Source organism: Equus przewalskii, chromosome 21, assembly GCF_037783145.1.
Source record: "Equus przewalskii isolate Varuska chromosome 21, EquPr2, whole genome shotgun sequence".
Lineage (NCBI taxonomy): Eukaryota > Metazoa > Chordata > Mammalia > Perissodactyla > Equidae > Equus > Equus przewalskii.
Window position 1 is genome coordinate 26,467,599 of NC_091851.1, and position 17,939 is coordinate 26,485,537.

The window sequence follows — 17,939 nt, forward strand, 5'->3', positions numbered from 1 at the left end:
TAACATCTGTGCCAGTCTTTCTCTATTTTGTATGTGCGATGCTTCCATAGCATGGCTGACGAGTTGAGTAGGTCTGCACCCAGGATCCTAATCTGCAAACCTGCGCTGCTGAAGTGGAGTGCACAGAACTTTAACCACCTGACCACAGGGCTGCACCGCCTGCCCTCCCCCCCACAACATCTTTTTATTTAAGAATTTTGGGGCCAGCCCCATGGCGTAGTGGTTGGGTCCTGTACATTCTTCTTCAGCAGCTCGGGTTTGCAGTTTTGGATCCCAGGCATGGCCCTGCACCACTCATCAGCCATGCTGTGGTGGTGACCCACCTGTAAAGTAGAGGAGGATTGGCACAAATCTTAGCTCAAGGCTAATCTTCCTCAAGCAAAAAAAAAAAAAAAAAAAGAATTAGTTTTTCTCCTTTTCCTTTGACCTGTCTGTTCATGACCTTTATCTGTATTTCTGTTGGATGGTTGGTCGTTTTCCTGCTCATTTATGTAGGCTGTCATGGAGGAGGAGGTTCCCCTCTTCTACTACTCTTCTTTTTTTTCCCTCCCCGAAGCCCAGTACATAGTTGTATATGCTAGTTGTAGGTCCTTCTAGTTCTTCTATGTGGGATGCTGCCACAGCATGGCTTGATGAGCAGTGTGCAGGTCTACGCCCAAGATCCGAACTAGTAAACCCTGGGCTGCTGAAGCGGAGTGTGTGAACTTAACCACTACACCACTGGGCTGGCCCCTACCCTTCTTGTATGCTTATGGCTGGACTAATAATAAAAATGACACAAGCCCAGATTAACAGGAGGAAAACCCAGTTTAATATGTATGTATTAGAGATCATAGAAAATGATGCTTGGAGAATGATCAGAGTAGGCAATATATGTATATTTTACACAAAGAAACAATAAATTTGTGAGGAATGACAGGACAAAGACACTTAGGTTTGAGGTACGTAATTAGTGAGGAATTTAAGCAGAGTTTAGGCTTGAGGTAGTAAATTAGCAAGGTTTGTTTCTGCAGGCTTCTCAGCCCTGAATTCCCAGCTCTGGTGATAAGGATGCAGGTGATAAGGGAGAGCGCCTCTCACTGGGCAGATGGATTTCTTGCCTTCAAGGGGAACAGAGAAGAGGGTCAAAAATGCCTTTTGTGTTTTTGCTTCGACTGCTTTTCAAGTAATTTTAATTCAAAATAATCAATATTCCATTGTGGGATATTTTGAGGCGGCCTGCTCTGGGCCCCAACAAGGCTTTTTGTGGATACCTTTTTGTTATCAGCTGTGAGAACAGTTACATATGTTTATACCCACTTTGTCATCTGTCTTTTGACTTGTCTTACAGATTTGTTTTTATGAGGTCAATTGTATCAAACTTTTCTGTAATTGCTTCTGAGATTTGAATAACACCTGTTTCCTCATTGGGATTTGATAAAAGTTTATAAAAGAATTTTCTCATGGTTTCTTCTGGTACTTTTGAGGTTCCATTTATTTTTTAAAAACCTTATAAATATTTGATCCACCTGGAATTTATCCTGCTATAAGGTGAGGGCTGTGGCTACCCAGTTGTCCCAACACTGTGCCCCATCTATTGAAATGCCACCTTATTTACTCTATTTCTGTATGTATTTGGATCTCTTTCTGGATTCTTTTTCCATTGATCCATCTGTCTAAATATTGGCTTGTACAGTTCTATTTTAATTATTGTACCTTTAAAATATTTTAAAAATATCTCATAGGGGTAGTACCCCCTTTTGTTCTTTTTTACAAATTTCTTGGATATTAATTTTAGAATCAGCTTCTATCTAGTTCCAAAGCTATCCGTTTATTATTTTATTGGCACTACATTATTTTTATAAGTTAACCCAAGGAGAAATGACATCCTTATGAGAGTGACTCTTGCTATCCAGGAATAAGGTGCACCTTACCATTGACTGAAGTCTTTGTACCCTTCAAATAGTGTTGTAAAATTTTCTTCATGGTGATCTTGTGTGTTTTATTCTTAGATCTTCTTAGATATTTTATTTTAGATACTTTATTCTTAGTCTTAGATTTATTCTTAGATATTTTTTCTGTTATTCTTGTTCATTTTTCTTTTTCTTTTCTTATTCATTTCTAAATTTAAACTTTTAAAAAACGAATAATGTATGTTAGCCAGACCCACATGAAAAAAGTTACTTTGAAATTTTCAACGTAGCTGTGTTTGATTCAATTTTGATGAATCCTAGTTCTCAAGACACTTACAAAGTCATTGGTGAGAGAGACTTTCATTCTTAATTATTAGTCTGTTTTCTGCTACAAACTGCCTTTGTTGTTGTGTGCCTTTTACTTTCCTTCTGAGCCTTAGTTCCCTCATTGGAAGTTGAAGAATCTGGATCAGATGTTATCTGAAGTCTCTCTTCCAGCTCTGTGGCTGTTGATTCTGACATGATTAGCTTCTTAGAGGGTTTATATCTGCTCATGAAAGCCGTCTTGATGCTGGGGCCTGTCTGCCTCCAGGTAGCTCAGGACTGTCTGAGCTTTGGACTTTTAGTCCCTTGTGGCCAGGCTGGTGGCCCACCCTCAAGATTATGTTGGGAAGCTTACTGCCCACCTTCTAGAGCTCTCCATTTGGTTGAGTGGTTAAAGGTTTAGGGCCCTATTTTGGAATTGCTTGAAGTCTCCTAGTGTCTCCTTTGGCATATGCTTTTCCTCTCCATTCTCTCCTTTGGACCCTTAGCCCTCAGGCTTCCTATCCTCACGCCATCCACCACTTGCCCAATGCTGCCCTCACTTTCTGCTTTTTTCTTTCCTTCTCTGCCTCCTGTCCCTCCTCTTCCATTTCTTTCCCCCTTCCCCCTTCTCCCTTCCCCAGGGAAGGGAGTGGAGACTAGGGGTTAAAAGAACTAGCTTTGGGGCCGGCCCGGTGGCGCAGTGGTTAAGTGTGCACGTTCTGCTTCGGTGGCCTGGGGTTCGCCGATTCGGATCCCAGGTGCGGACATGGCACTGCTTGGCAAGCCATGTTGTGGCAGGCATTCCACATATAAAGTAGAGGAGGCTTGGCAGCAGATGTTAGCTCAGGGCTAATCTTCCTCACACACACACACACACAAAAACCCAAAACAAACAAACAAAATAACTAGCTGTGCAATTAGCCAGGCTTATGTTCAGATCCACCTTTGCCTCTCTTCAGCTGTGTGACCTTTGGTAAGGTTTAGAGAGAATAAACGCAAAGTGCTAGCACATGGTTACTCTGGGAGGCATCAAAGTGAATGAGCTTGCCTAGTAGTAGTAGTATTAGTAGTAGTGGTAGTAATAGGCTCTTAATACATAAAAGCTGTGTGCTGGTCTCTGCAATAGGAGCTTTTATACGTGGCCCATTGATTCCTCACAAACAGCCCCATATGGTCGGTAGGAATAGTATCCTATTTTGCAGATGGGGAAACTGAAGCCCAGGGTGGAGAAGTGACCTATGCAAGGTCACACAGCTAATGAATGTCTGAGCCAGAATTCACACTCAGGTTTTTGTCATTCCAAGTTAACCTTCCTCTAAGAACTTTCCTCTCTCATAAAGTGATCAGAAAAATGAAAGCCTCTAGAAATGGGAGTGATTTTTCTGAGATCAGCACTGTTTAATAGATCTAAGTGTTCTTAGTCTGTGCCGTCCAGTATAGTAGCCACTAGACTCATGTGGCTGTTGAGCACTTAAGATGTGGCTAGTGGGATGAAGGAACTGAGTTTTTAACTTAATTTGTTCGCTTAAATGTAAAGAGCCACAGGTGGCTAGTGGTTGCCGTAGTGGCCAGTGCAGTTCTAGGTGAGTGCTTGCAGCTCAGCTCCTGTGTAAGTCAGCGGGGAGTGCTCTCCCTCCCCTCTCCCTGTACACCCTCCACTGTCCCCTCCCCCAACAGGTGGGTCTTATTTTTGAATGGAAGATACCGTCTGAGTTTAATTTTTATTGCTTCTTTAATTCTAACAGTGTGAAGAGTGCCAGTGCTGGCAGCATGGGGTCTGCATGGGATTACTGGAAGAAAATGTGCCTGAGAAATACACCTGTTATGTTTGCCAAGATCCTCCAGGTAGAGATTTCTGGAGTCAGGGATATTAACAGTATGTAGCTTTTTCCTTAGCACAGCTGGCTGTGAAACAGCCTAAGTGTCTGTGGTCTTGAGACTCATTTCTTCAGCATCGGCTAGACTCTGACTCCTCCTTGCCTTTGTTGCTCACTCGTGTGGTGGCCAGCTGTCCTGAGCTTAGCAATAGGAGAGCATGTGTGAAGAGGTTCACCTAGTGGAAGGCCTGGCCTTGAGCTAGAATTTTTTTTATTGTGGTAAGAATCATCTATCATGAGATCTACCCTCTTAACAAATTTTTTTAAGTGTACAGTACTGTATTGTTTATAAACTGTAAGCACAGTGTTGTACAGCAGACTTCTAGAACTTTTTCTTCTTGTACGACTGAAACTATAAAAACTGTGGAATGCATTACAAATTTGTGTGTCCTCCATGCATAGGGACCATGATAAGCTTCTCTGTATCATTCCTGTTCTAGAATATGTGCTGCCAGAGTGAGCACCTTTTTCTTTTCTTGAGAGTTCACTAGGATATGGGCTCCGTCCTTGGCTTTTTGGGGCTGTTGGAGGGTTAGAAACCTGCCTTTCCTCCGTTGCATCATTGCTGCCTGGAAAGAGATATGCCCTTGAGGGGAAGGGGAAAATGTGGTTGTGAAGAGCTTGTCTGCCACCCAGAACAGTGAATTAATTCCTTGGCAGTATCAGTTAGTTTCATTCTTCCATGGCCACGGGGCTGGCCTATGGCTCTTGGGTGCCCCTTTCCAGAAGTCTCAGGGGTGGATTATAAATCTGTGGTTCTTGTCTTGCTGTCAAAGGAATGGTGACATCTCCCTTCACTACCTGTAAGGTCTCTCCCCTTGGCTCCAGTCCCGTGATCCCCTTACAGAGAGACAATGCTTGAGAGCCTTTGCTTCTGTTATTCGTTTTAGTTTTATGAGGTGGGCCTGGTAGGAGCTCCTATTCCCGTTTTTGCTTATGAGGGAGAAATTAATCCCCAGGGATAAGAATGACTTTCCTAATCTCATAAGGCAAATTGGAATTAGAACTGGCTTGTGGGGCCAAATCTCTTGATTTTGTTGGTTGCATAGGGAGAGGCTGACAACCACAGTTCATTTTCCTGCAGGTAGATCCCCTCGGGGCCTGATGACCTCTGTTGTGACACTGTGTCTCCTTGTGCTAGATTAGTCCATAAATGGAGAGGAATCTGCTTCTGTTTGTCCCTTTATCCTAAGGAAAGAATATGGTCAGAAGATTAGTCTGTGAGTCATAGAATATTATCGAGGGGCAGGCTCTCAGAGACCAGTTTATTCAGCCCTGACATTTGACAGGTGAGCAAATACAGGCCCAGAAGGGACATGTCTGGGCTAAGATCACTTGGCCAGCTAGTGCCAGACAGATGAGAACCAGTGTGTTTGACCTTTGTCTTGTAAAACAAGTTGGTGCTGCTCTGGCCACTCCTGCAGCAGCTGCCTTTGAGATCCCACGCATAATCCTGAGGGCTCCTTAGGGCAGCGTTTAAAATCTCTTTCTGCTACTTTACTGTCTCACTCTTTCCTTTTACTTTTCTGTTTTTACAATCATACACAGTATCTTGATAATTCCTGTGCACTTTCTGAACTTTTACAACTCTGCCAAGACAGTAAATAGGCTTCTCCTTGAATTGAGTTCTCAGTGTCTGTCATATTTATAGACTGTGTTTGACTCTGCAGTGTCTTGGGCCAGAAATTTAACTTAACAGCTTTATTCATTAAAGGTTGCTTAAAAATGTTTTTAATAGAATTGAAGTGTATCCCCACCATGTGTCTTAGTAAAGCCAGAAAGAGTCCAGGGACCTTGATAGGGATTATGTGGGTTATTTCAGGGTTGTTACAAATATGGAGAGGTGAACAGCAGTCTGATTGAAAGCTGTTCCCTGGGCTTTTGGAGCAGGAAACACTGCCAAGTCTCATGTGGTTGTGTTTTCACTCCTTCCTAAGATCCCTGTAATGACTAAGACCACTGAAGCCATCCAGTTCATCTGTCACTGCAACAGATGGGAAACGGAAGTCTAGAGAAGGGAGGGGGCCTGACCATCTATTTAGTTAGGTGATAGGTGACAGTTGGAGGGGGACTTGGGGCTTCTTTCCATTTGATAAATCCATTCAAGATGCCTTTTGCCAGATTCTGGGGATACAACCATGAACAAGGTGGTTCCTGTTCTTCTGGCTCTTACTGGAGTTGGGGCTAGACACAGTTGTCAAAGTCAGTCAAGTAAACATGTTAGATAGGGATGAATGCATTGAGGGGAAAAAGCAACTAGATAAGGAACAACTGGGAGCCCCTGAAGAGGTTCTCTTACCTTGGGAGATAACAAAAGGCTTCTCTGAGGAGGTGGTAAATGTCTAGTCCTGCAGAGGCCTTGGGAGTAGTGCTCCAGACAGAGAGAGTGTTAAAGCAGAGATCCTAAGACCAGAAAGAGCTGGATGTGTACCAGAAGCTGAAAGGAGGCCGCTGTAAGGCTGGGGCAAGAAGGGCAGGAAGGAGCCAGGTTCTGCAGGCCTTATTAGACCGGAGTTAGGGCTTTGGGTTTTCTTAGGTATGCAATAGGAAGTCATTGAAAGATTTGAGTAGGAGAAGGAATGATGTGATTTACATTGAAAGAGGTATCTAGGTTCCCATACCACCTCTGGCCATTCCAGGAAATCAGGCAATTTACAAGCCTTACTCACTACCTTATTGCTAGCACCTAATAAAGAGCCTAGTATATAGTAGGTGCCAAGTAAATGTATATTGGATGAATAAATGAACACACTGAACATACCAATCCATCCTTCCAATAGTTTGTGTGATAACTGTGTGATGATGAAATAGTCTGGGTTTCCTTCAGGCCAAGTATTAACTCTCTCATTGTCACTGCTTTAGGTCAGAGGCCTGGCTTCAAGTACTGGTATGACAAGGAGTGGTTGAGCAGGGGACATATGCATGGTCTGGCATTTTTAGAAGAGAACTACTCCCACCAGAATGCCAAGAAGATTGTAGCCACCCACCAGCTTCTTGGCGATGTGCAGAGAGTGATCGAGGTTCTGCATGGCCTACAGCTCAAGATGAGCATCTTGCAGTAAGTGTGGCACCTGCAGCTTTGGGGATGAGTCTGATTTGGCATGGTGTGAGAGCAGAATAAATTTGAGAAATTAGAAAGCCACAAAATCAATGGTAAGACAGATGAGCTTGAGACCTTTGCTAAAAATTCTCAGTTACATGATAAACATTCTTTTTAAAAAAAAATCAACTGTATTCAGGTATAATTTACATATAATTAAGTTCACCCATTTTAAGTGTCCATTGAGTTGTGACAAATGTATACACCCTTGCAGCCACCACCATAATCAAGATGTGGTATATGTATTTATACTTTAGTTTGTTTTTTGTTATGGTGTAAAGTTCTGAGGGGATTTTTCTTTTTTAAATTGTGGTAAAATATCCATAATATAAAATTTACTATCTCAACCTTTTGGGGTTTTTTGGTGAACAAGATTTGTCCTGAGCTAACATCTGTGCCAGTCTTCCTCTATTTTGTATGTGGGACTCCAACACAGCATGGCTTGGTGAGCGGTGTGTAGGTCCATGACTGGGACCTGAACCTGTGAACCCTGGGCTGCCAAAGTGGAGCATGTGAATTAATCACTACACCACTAGGCTGGCCCTTAGCTTAACCATTTTTGAGTGTGCAGTTCAGTAGTGTTAAGTACATTGACCTTGCTGTGTGCCTAATCTCTAGAACTCTTTTCATCTTGCAAAACTGACACTCTGTACCCATTAAACAACTCCTCTCTGTTTCCTCTCCCCTTAGCCCCTGGCAACCACCATTTTGCTTTTTCTCTATGAATTTGACTACTCTAAGTACCCCATATTAATGGGATCCTACAATATTTGTCTTTCTGTGACTGACTTATTTCACTTAACATACTGTCCTCAAGGTTCATCTGTATTGTAACATGTGTTAGCATTTCTTCCTTTTTAAGGCTGAATAATATTTTTTTGTATGTAATACCATGTTTTGTTTATCCATTCATCCTAAACATTCCTGATTGGTAAACAAAGTAAAATTGAAAGCTACTGGAAGAGATATTGTTGGCAGGCCTGCTCTCCAGCATAGTGGTTCCTTAATAAGTATGTCTCTTGATGATGTGCTCTCATGCAGAAAAATTTTAGGCCTTTTGGAGCTGGACTGTGGGCTTTTAATGGGCAGAAGTTTGAGGAGTGACATTGAGCATGAATTTCCTTCTGTGATTGCATTCTATGTGTCAGATGACCTAAGTTCATGTAAGCTGAGAAAGACTTTGGCTGTTATTGGGGTCTGTTGGCTTTTATAACCTATCCCCACTTTACCAAAGAGGGCAGTTGGGGCCTTGAGTGGGGCAGCTACTCTCCCATGGTTTCTAGGGGTAGAGCCAGGTCTTGAAATCCAGTCCTGGCTCCTATCAAGTACTTATTGTAACCTTTCTAACTGCCTCTTCTCAGTGGTTCCATGAATTTTCTTTTGGTATTAGCACAGTCTATGGCAAGGATAGCTTCTCTTCTGTAAAAATCTCTCCTTAAGTTCTCCCATGAGCCTGCCCATAGGATGCCATTTTAGTTAAGTCATCGGTAATGACAAACCAGTGCCAGAAGTGAGTTAGACGTGACAGGCCACTCCCTGACATGGTTTTCTTTGTGTTGATTAGTCCTGGAAGCCTCTTGGCATCAGGCAGGGTAGAGTGTCAGAGTCCTGGGAAGGCAGAATTGGGGTCTGCTTTCTCTTGCCTTCTGGTGCACAAAGGCCTGTCTTCAAGTACTGGCATGATGAGGAGTGGTTGAGCAGGGCATATTCAGCAAGAGTACCTTTTAATTTGAGTAAAAGCTAAGCTGCTATAACAAAGACTCAAAAGATAAAGGCTAAAACAAAATGGAATTTTATTTCTCACATAAACAGTGGTCCGGGGGTAGGCAGGGGTCCAAGCCATGTAGGTGGCCTTTCTCCAGGATTCTGTCTGTGGACTTAGGGGCTTGGGTTCCTTCTGTCTCATTGCTCTGGAATTCCGTTGGGGTTACCCTCATCTGCATGGTCAACGCAGTCTCACCTGTACCTCAACTCTGTGCCAGCTCCCAGGTGGGAGAATAGAGAAAAAGGGAAGAGCAAGCAGTTTCGTGAATACACCTAAGTTGAGGGGAGGCTAGCCATGTGCTCAGGTGTGAGGGTGCAGGTGGGTATAAGAGAAAGGGAGGATAGTTGCTGGGGGCATCAGCTGACATTGCCGCAGACTCTGTTGAGGTTAACTGAATCAAGTGCCAGCCTTGGGTAGGATGTCAGAGATAAGCCATTCGCTCACATTTTATAAAATCAGAAAGCTTTACCCCATATATACTGAATGAGTTTCTTAACGAGATGCCAGAAGTTGACTTAAGTAGGTAGAAGATGGTCCGTGGGAACGCCTGGGAAACCTCAGGTGATGCTCCTGACTGTAAACTTTTCTGTTTCTTCTCGTTTGAGGATTCGATCAGATGGTGTTCTCTTTCTTCTTACTGAAATGCCAGTGCTCCTGGCCCTATCCAGTATTCTGGAAACTTGTACCTTCTGAATACCTGTTTTAGATCCTTTGTCTTTATAGCAGTGACTTTGTACTGGAATTAAATCTGACTTCTAGCAGTTCAGAAGGTATAGGGAGATCTTGTTAGTCATTATATATGGAGAAAAGGTCCTGGCATAGGGGGAGGTGGTCCCAGTATGTCTGTGTACACATGGGTAGCCTCTTGCTGTCACAGGCTCTAGGATCTTCATTTGCAGAAATATTGTTCTTAAGTGGCCTGATGGATTTATTTTCAAAGGCAAACAAAACTGGGAGTAAGTAACTTCAGAGCATCTATTGTCATTTAAAAAGTAGCATACATGTCTTATACATACTTTCTTCATGATTGACAGGGCTTACAAGGGAAGGCCAGGGTCATCTTTGTCTGGAGTAGTAGCCGGGACTTCAGATCTTAGCTGGGAGGGCAAAAATTGTAGGAGGGAGGACAAAAAGACTTTTCTGATTTTCATGCAAGAGGAGGTCCATACTATGGCTTATATGCTCCATGTTAACAGATTTCAGACTATTGTAGACTTGAAAGTTAACAATGACTCCATTTCCCCTGATGCAGTTATGATTTCAGAGGTGTGTCTGGGGTCTTGGATTCCTGGTATAGGCTGTGATACCCTGCTGGAGATGGCCCAGGACCCAGGCTGCCTTGATGCTCATTGTTTCCTTCTCCAGTGTAGGAGTGGTATTGTGGATTGCTGGAGTGGGAGAGGTGAGAAAGGATAATTGCAGCCCCCTAGGAGCAGAATTTTAGGTTCTGTAAGATCATTTCATGCCTGCATATTTATGGTCTATTCCATTTCTGCAAGAAGGCTTCAGTAAAGTGTTGGGGGTACCCACATTTGAGAATTACTGGTTGAGTTAAGCTTATGCTTTCCTGCTGATCTGGTTTTAGTATTTCTCAACTGGGAGCTGGGAAGGTACTGTTGACAATTATATGAAGGGATAATTCTTCTTCGTGTGGGATTATCCTCAGCATTATAGGATGTTTAGCATCCCTGGATTCTATGAACTAAATGCCAGTAGTCCTCTTCATCATTGTAACAATTAGAAAGGCCCCTGCATATTTCTACACATCTGTGAACCAAATGTGAGTAGCTCCTCCCACTTGTTTCCAAACAACCCCTGGAGGGCACTGCCCTCCCAGCTAGGAACTGCTGGGAACCCATGGACCTTACTCCAGAAGCCCACAATTTTTCTTCCTCCCTCCCTCTCTTTCCTTTCTTCCTGCCTTTCATTTAATGATAAAGATGGGGCCGGCTTGGTGGCATAGCAGTTAAGTTTGTGCGCTCTGCTTTGGTGGCCTGGGGTTTAATCCTACACACTGCTTGTCAAGCCATTCTGGGGCAGGTGTCCCACAGATAAAGTAGAGGAAGATGGGCACAGATGTTAGCCCTGGGCCAGCCTTCCTCAGCAAAAAGAGGAGGATTGGCAGTGGATGTTAGCTCAGGGCTAATCTTCAAAAAAATAAAAAAAATAAAAAAAATCAAGGGTTATAATGGAAGTTCCAGGTGGTAAAGAAGAGATAAAAAGTGAAGTTTATCTAGAGTAGTGTTTTTAAACTTCAAATAATATATATCCCCCACTAATAAATACATTTTATATCACTTACACATATAAAACTGAAACTAAAATTTCACAAAACACCTACTCAGAATAGTGCACTTGATATTTTGTATTCTATTTTTCCTTTTTTACAATTGGTTATGATCCAGTAAGTTAAGTTAATGACCCTCTATTGGGTCAAAACTCAAACAGTGGATGATTCTGGGAAATTCTAAAGTCATACACAGAGTTTTATGTGCACATACATGTAGGCAGAGCTTTCAACAGATTCCCAGAGGAGTCTGTGGTCCAGAACAGGATCAGAATCCCTGTTCTTGAGTAACAAACATTTCTCTTTGAATGGTGAGAATAGATTTTAGAAGAATTTTTTAAACTTTTATTATTGATGGCCTATACATAGATGAGTTTTGATCGCCCCCTGCCCCAGCCCCCGTCATCATTGTGTTTTTATGATTGAGTGCCCTTGCATGCCAGGATGGTCGTGGTTGTTTATTAATAAGTTAAGGTTATTTTTACTAAGTCACATTTGAAGAGCACTTTGCCACCAACAAAGTATTTCCCTTCAAATTAGTTCACTTAATCTTTATCAAACTCGGTGGTTGATGGCAGACACATGGTCAGCCCAGTTTTGCACAGAGGAAATGGGCATGAGGCTGGCTGGGTGACTTGTCCCAGTTGCACTGCTAAGCAGCGGTGGAGTGGAAAGACTGCAAGTCCAGTCCCACCCACTGCTAGTATGCACAGCCAGAGCTTGCCTGCAAGTGGTCTCCTCAGAGACGCCGGTGGATTTACTTTCCCTCTTGCTTGGCAAGTGGTGGTTTGTGGCCAGATAGCCCAGGTGGGAGCTCTTCTCCCTATTGGGAGAGTGTTTGGAAAGTGAGAAGCCCCTGCAGTGGTCCCAGTTACTACAAAGCCCTTTCCATGTGTGCCTTCCCAACAGAAGCAGGGAGCATCCTGATCTGCAGCTGTGGTGTCAGCCTTGGAAACAGCACTCAGGGGAGGGGAGATCTCATTCCAAACACATCCATGTCACTGAAGCCAAGAGCAAGGAGGAAGCCCCAAGCTATAGAACTTTGAATGGGGTGATGGAGAAGCCCCTGTCCCTGCCCTTGCCCCGGTCTGTGGAGGAGTCGTATATCACCAGCGAGCACTGCTACCAGAAGCCCCGCGCCTATTACCCTGCTGTGGAGCAGAAGCTGGTGGTGGAGACCCGGGGCTCTGCCCTCGACGAAGCAGTCAACCCCCTCCGCGAGAACGGTGACGATTCCCTCTCGCCACGTCTGGGCTGGCCTCTAGACCAAGACAGGAGCAGAGGGGACGGTGATCCCAAACCTAGCTCCCCAAAGGTATGTGGCTCGCTTGTACTTGTTCTTAATTCACTGTTCGAGTGCTTGTAAGTTCTCCTAGGATTAATGTTCTGTGGAATATGTTTATTATAAAATTGTATTTATCGTAAAATTATATTTAAATTTGCTTATCGTAGATGTTTTTTGATCTGTTAAAATGGGTGCAAAGTCAGGAGAGCCCACTTAAACTGAAGACCATTGGTTCTGGGAAATGCCCACAAAATGGCATAGTCAGTGGATGTGGGACTGGAGAGGTGGGAAGTAGCGAGGAGAAAAGGGTGATTGGAACTTGATAATAAATGAAACTAAGTTAGGAAAATGAATTTTTTCTTTAACACAATTTGCATTATAATTGCACTTAGATGCTAATTCTTAGCATGAGCAGAGAATGAGTCAAGTGTTTTGTTGGGTGTAAGTTTTCAATACAGTTCTATGACAGCTTTACTTTGGCTTCTAACTTTGTAGCCCTGACATAAGAACAGTCCGTTTTGTCAGAATGTTTGCTGGTTTCATCAGTTTTCCTAAGAGCTACTCTTAATTTTTGTTATTCAATTCATTCTCTTCTGGAGTCCCTTGTGTCATCCTCTTGTCAGTGTTGTCATCTTTAACTGTTCATGGTCTCATTCTGCCCTGTCCTCAGTTGTCAGTGAGGCTTGGTGTGATTTGAGAGCTTCTCCAGCCTTGTCATCCTTACTTTCTGACTTTACCCTCCGGGTTGGTATCACCAGCATTAAATACGTTGCTGCATGTTGCCGAGAGGGAGTGTCCTAGATTATAAGCCTCTCAAGGGTGGGCATTGTATTGTACCTCATTCGGTCTGTGCCCTTGCCCATGTCTAAACAGTGCTGGGCAAGGCTGATAAAGATACAGTGTTTAGAGACAGATGCAGTTTCAAGTCTGGGCTCACTCACTCACTGTGTTATTCTGAGTGGGTCACTTCACCTCCTCAGACGTGTCTCCTCACCCACCTGTAGAATGAGGCCAGTGACAGTGCTTTCTCAGTTATTGCGCAACATATTTGTGAAAAGCTCTCAGCACATGGCTTTGCACATAGTAAGCTCTAAATAAATATTAGCTAGGATTTATTTCATTTCAAATGAATGAATGAAAGATTGAGATCACAAACTCCAGAAAAGACTTGTGATCCTGCAGACTAGGCAGATTTCCTAGTGGCTCTGGCATGTAATAAAAAAAATCAGGAAATACTGGGCCTAAACAAAGCAATCAGAGTCATAAATCTCTTTCAGCCTGATGGCGGGCTGACCGTAGGTGGGCACTGTGTTTTGTAGACCTTATCCTATTTCGTCCTTATGTATCTTTAAAGTAAGTTTTACTACTTCCATCTTTCCCATGAGGGAACAGAGGCTCAGAGAGGTGAAGTAACTCATCCAGGTGCACACATTCAGCAAGACACAGAGCTAGGACTTCATACTAGTTTGTCTGACTCCCACATATGACCTTGTCTGCACTCGCCCTGCTCTACTCTGATCTCAGGGCTCTGGAAGCCATTCTCTGAGGGCTACTTCAGGCCTACGGCCATTGGGCCAGTCACTGGGAGGCAGCTGTGAGGCCCTCTGAGCCAGAGGTCTGTGCTGCCCTGAGGTGGTTACAATGGGTACAGCAGGCATGCATCTGCTCAGTGCCCGAGAGAAGGAGGAAAGGGAGATAGAGATTTGGAGTATTCCAACTGCAACTGTTTTTTCAGATAGTTGCAAACACTGGCTGGTTGGAGAAGGGGCTGGGAGCTGTCTCCACTCAGTAACTTAAATGCTGTTGCATCCCCAGGTGAGGGACTATGTCTCTAAAAAGGTCCTACCAGAGGAAGCCCCTGCTCGGAAGCTGCTGGACAGAGGCGGAGAGGGGCTGCTGAGCACCCAGCACCAGTGGCAGTTTAACCTGCTGACCCACGTGGAATCCCTTCAGGATGAAGTCACGCATAGGATGGACTCCATTGAGAAGGAGCTTGATGGTAGGGCTCCTTCCTTGGCTCCCTGCCTATTGGGAGGCACTGTGAGCCCGCCCGAGTCAGCTGCTTTCTGAACCCCCAGTCTGGCTCTCCAGGGACAGCTGTAGTCTTGCCTCCTCTTCTTTTCAGTCTCACTCACCTCCCTTCTCCCCTCAAGATGAGCAAGCCTTACTTTTAGTCTTTATCGGGCACTTCTATAATATTCATGATGCCAGGGGTCCTGCCTCTCTTGCCCAGTCCCTTCTGCAAGGAGAATGTGCAGGAGAGCAGCTGGACTCGGCCTGCAGGCAACGTATGATTGAGAAAATCTTAACTAACCAAGTTCTGTGGGGAATTGAAACTTTGACTTAATTGAGTTTTTAGGATGTTTGAGGATTCATCTGAAAAGAACTTTTATTTTAGCCTTTGGTAAAATCTAAGATGAAGCTTTCTCTTTATCAGTAGAGATTTAAGAACTTGATTGAGTCATTTGTGTAGCCCCTGGGTATTTCTCCCAGATGTTAGTGGTAACAGATGGGCCTGGAGGACTGAACTTGTGATGATGAACATGATCAAGTTCAGTCTTTTTTGATCCCCAGGAAGTTGGCAGTTTGGTTTTTGAAGACAAAATTCTTTCTTGATTGTTCACTTATTTCCTAATTATTTGTGTTCATCCTTAACATGGAGCCCGATTAAGAAATAAATGTTCTGTTTGAGGATTCTGAGTACAGTCAGGCTATTATTAGTGTAATTGGGGATATAAAACATACTTAGATGAAATAACTCAGAAAAATGCCATATGTTACACAAGCTAGGGTCACGAGATGTGGTCAGGACGTGTGTATGGCTGAGGCCATACCAGGGGAGAACTGTTGTGAGGGGAGGCAGTAACATGAAGGCTTTTGGGACTCCTGGGACTGAAGCAGAGCCTTGAAGAGAGTGATGTTTTCCGCTGGAGAGCAGGTGACTCAGGGTGGATAAGAGGACTGGCTCCACTGGAAAGGGGATTGCCCTGCTGGAGGACAGTGAGAGAAAGAGAGACCTACAGGCCCTCATGCGGACGTCCGGCTCCTGAAGCAAACCTGGGGAGCTACGAATGGGAGGCTAATTCAGGGTCCATCATGAGGGCATTTCTGTTTCTCTTTTACTCCTGAAAGGTTTTCTTGGGCTCCTTAGAATTGTAACTGATGCCACTGTCTGCGCAAACCCTGCTGTTGGAAAGCTGAAAGAGGATCAGTGCCAGACTGAAAACTGTAGATTTTTGAGAGAATGGCAGTAGGAGTGGCTCTGGGTCCCTGAGAGGAGGCTTAGCACCATGGAAACAGGGTGAACTGTTCTGTTTTGGCAAAGGAACCTGCCCTTAGGGCAGAAGTCAGAGTCTCCCTACTTCTAACTCACTGATTTGTCCTTCCCGCCGCTGGCTCGGGCTCCAGCCCTGAGCTCACTGAGTGGGCAGTGTGGTGGGGATGAGAAACTTGGGCTCCCTTCTCTGGCCTTCCAGAGGGCCTCGTATGTGTCCCGCTGATTTGGGGCCACAAACTCTGTTCGTGTTCTAATCCTCCAGGCCCAGGGAGGTTACCGAGGAAGCATGAAAATCAATTATAAAGTTTAAAGATTTTATTCAGGTAAATAGACTGTTGCATTGCATTTAATTAAGATTCATCAGAATCCCATTTTATTTCTACTGTGGTAGGGAGTGAACTCTCTTCAGTTCATCTAATTACCATCAAGATAAGCTCAGCTTTTATAGGAATTTGGATACAATATTCCTTTTTAAAAAGCCTAGTAAGCTGTTATATTGACTAATATATATGCTTTTAAAAAGTCATTGTTTTAATATTAACTATTATTTAATAATTTATTTAGCTTATATGAACAGTATCATAAAACTAAAAGACAAAAGATGTTTAATGACCACGAAAATATTGAATCTTTTAGCAATAGAAATATTATCTTAAGAAAAAAAGTTACCTTAGTGATCACTGGCCTCTATCCAGAGGGTCTGGGAGAGTGGATTTGAAATGGAACTTTACCTTTGTAATCTTCTGCCTTGCTTGCAGTCATTATACTGCTGAGAAGCTCTTGACCTTCTTTAAAAGAGAAACTTGGGGTGATGGTACCGCAGATGGTGCAGAGAGAAGGCTGGCCTGCTAGATGCTAGGGTCCAGAGGAGATGCTGTTGGCTGCCACAGTTCTGGGTCTGGTCTTCAGCCCTGCAGCTCTAGAGAGGAGGCTTCTGCTTTAGGGGCTCCAAATATTCCTTTTAACCAAGCTCAGAGACTGTTGTCTTCTAGTCTGCACACTGGTGCCCTTTCTCCCTTCGCAAGCCTCCTCAGTCACCACAATGTCAAGGGATGTCTTAGTGAGCCTGGAACCAGATCTGAGGTAGTTATGGTGACCTTAGGAGGGGCCTCTCAGCAATTGTAGGATCATCTTGTCAAGGACGGACTCGCTGACTTGTCTCAGTTGGAACTTGTCCAGCATTGGCTTCGGGTCTTTTCTCCATTTATACTTGTGCCTTTTTGCTGAGCAGTCCTCTTATCTCCTTCCAGTTTTTGTTTTGTTTTTAAGACTTAATAATGTATTGAAACTGGTCACTATGGAGTTTTTATTGCTCGGGAGGTCACTAGTCACTCCTATATGACTTTGATCCTTTACTCTTGGTTTTCAAGTTCAGGTCTGAGAAGGTGGTCTTATTTTTCTTATTTTCAAGTCCTTGTACTTGTTGGGGTATGGAAGAGGGAAGGTTCCTCCTTGGAACCTCCAAATACGACTAAGAAATCTGAGAGGGGGGGAAGGTAAGCTCTGTGGAGCCCAGGCCATCAGCGGGGCATTTTGCTAGGCCATTCCCACGTTCTCTCACTGCCTTTGTTGAGTGTCTATTGTGTTCCAGGCACAATTGAGTGCAAGGCAGACTCGGCCTCTGCCCTCATGGAGCTTGGTCTTGTGGTAGAGACAGATATTAATTAAATCATCCCACTATATATAATTACAAACCATGGTAAGTGCTCCAAAGGAGGAGAGCATGCGATAGCATGGCACCCGTAAAACAGGGACTAGATTCAGAGTGTAGAGTTGGGGAAGGCTTCCCTGAGAAGTAACTTGCCAGGAGCAAAAGATTTAGAAAGATAGGAAGAAAGGTGGGTGGCCGAGTCTGAGGAGGGGAGAGGATTGTGTGTGAGGCCTCAAGTTGCTTGAGGAACAGGAACTGGGTGGGTCTTCCTCTTTCTGCTCCTCTGGCTCCAGGGTCCAAAAGATGCTCTGTACAGGTTGGTGCATGGGCTAGAAAGTTTACAGGCAGGCCAAGGTAAGCACAGGGCCTCCGTGGAGGGGTTGGCTCTTGTCAAAGATGCAAGGTTCCAAGATGGACTCTTCCAAAATGCCAGAGCTTCAGGGAGTGGCTTGGGAAAGAACAAACATCTTTCCATAGAGAAGTCCCTGCTCTCAGGAGG

At 44.0% G+C, this 17,939-nt stretch overlaps 1 protein-coding gene, 1 long non-coding RNA gene and 1 other non-coding gene across 5 annotated transcripts in view; 1 reads left to right on the top strand and 2 right to left on the bottom strand.

Annotated features, from left to right (window-relative positions):
* Positions 1 to 16,836, bottom strand: part of LOC139078067 (uncharacterized) — a 51,864-nt gene extending 35,028 nt beyond the window's left edge. Inside the window, exon 1 of the long non-coding RNA XR_011530800.1 lies at positions 16,459 to 16,836. This is a non-coding gene — a long non-coding RNA (uncharacterized lncRNA). The remainder of the gene's footprint in view (positions 1 to 16,458) is intronic.
* Positions 1 to 17,939, top strand: part of PHF20 (PHD finger protein 20) — a 143,736-nt gene that overhangs the window by 122,315 nt on the left and 3,482 nt on the right. For 2 of the 3 annotated variants that reach the window (XM_070588207.1, XM_070588208.1), the window contains 4 exons: positions 3,944 to 4,043; positions 6,938 to 7,133; positions 12,137 to 12,542; positions 14,328 to 14,511. In XM_070588207.1, the coding sequence (XP_070444308.1) occupies positions 3,944 to 4,043; positions 6,938 to 7,133; positions 12,137 to 12,542; positions 14,328 to 14,511 (886 nt within the window). The remainder of the gene's footprint in view (positions 1 to 3,943; positions 4,044 to 6,937; positions 7,134 to 12,136; positions 12,543 to 14,327; positions 14,512 to 17,939) is intronic. The other variant, XM_070588210.1, reaches the window with a different exon arrangement.
* Positions 4,433 to 4,539, bottom strand: LOC139078324 (U6 spliceosomal RNA). Its single transcript, XR_011531261.1, has one exon. It is a non-coding gene; the product is annotated as a U6 spliceosomal RNA (small nuclear RNA).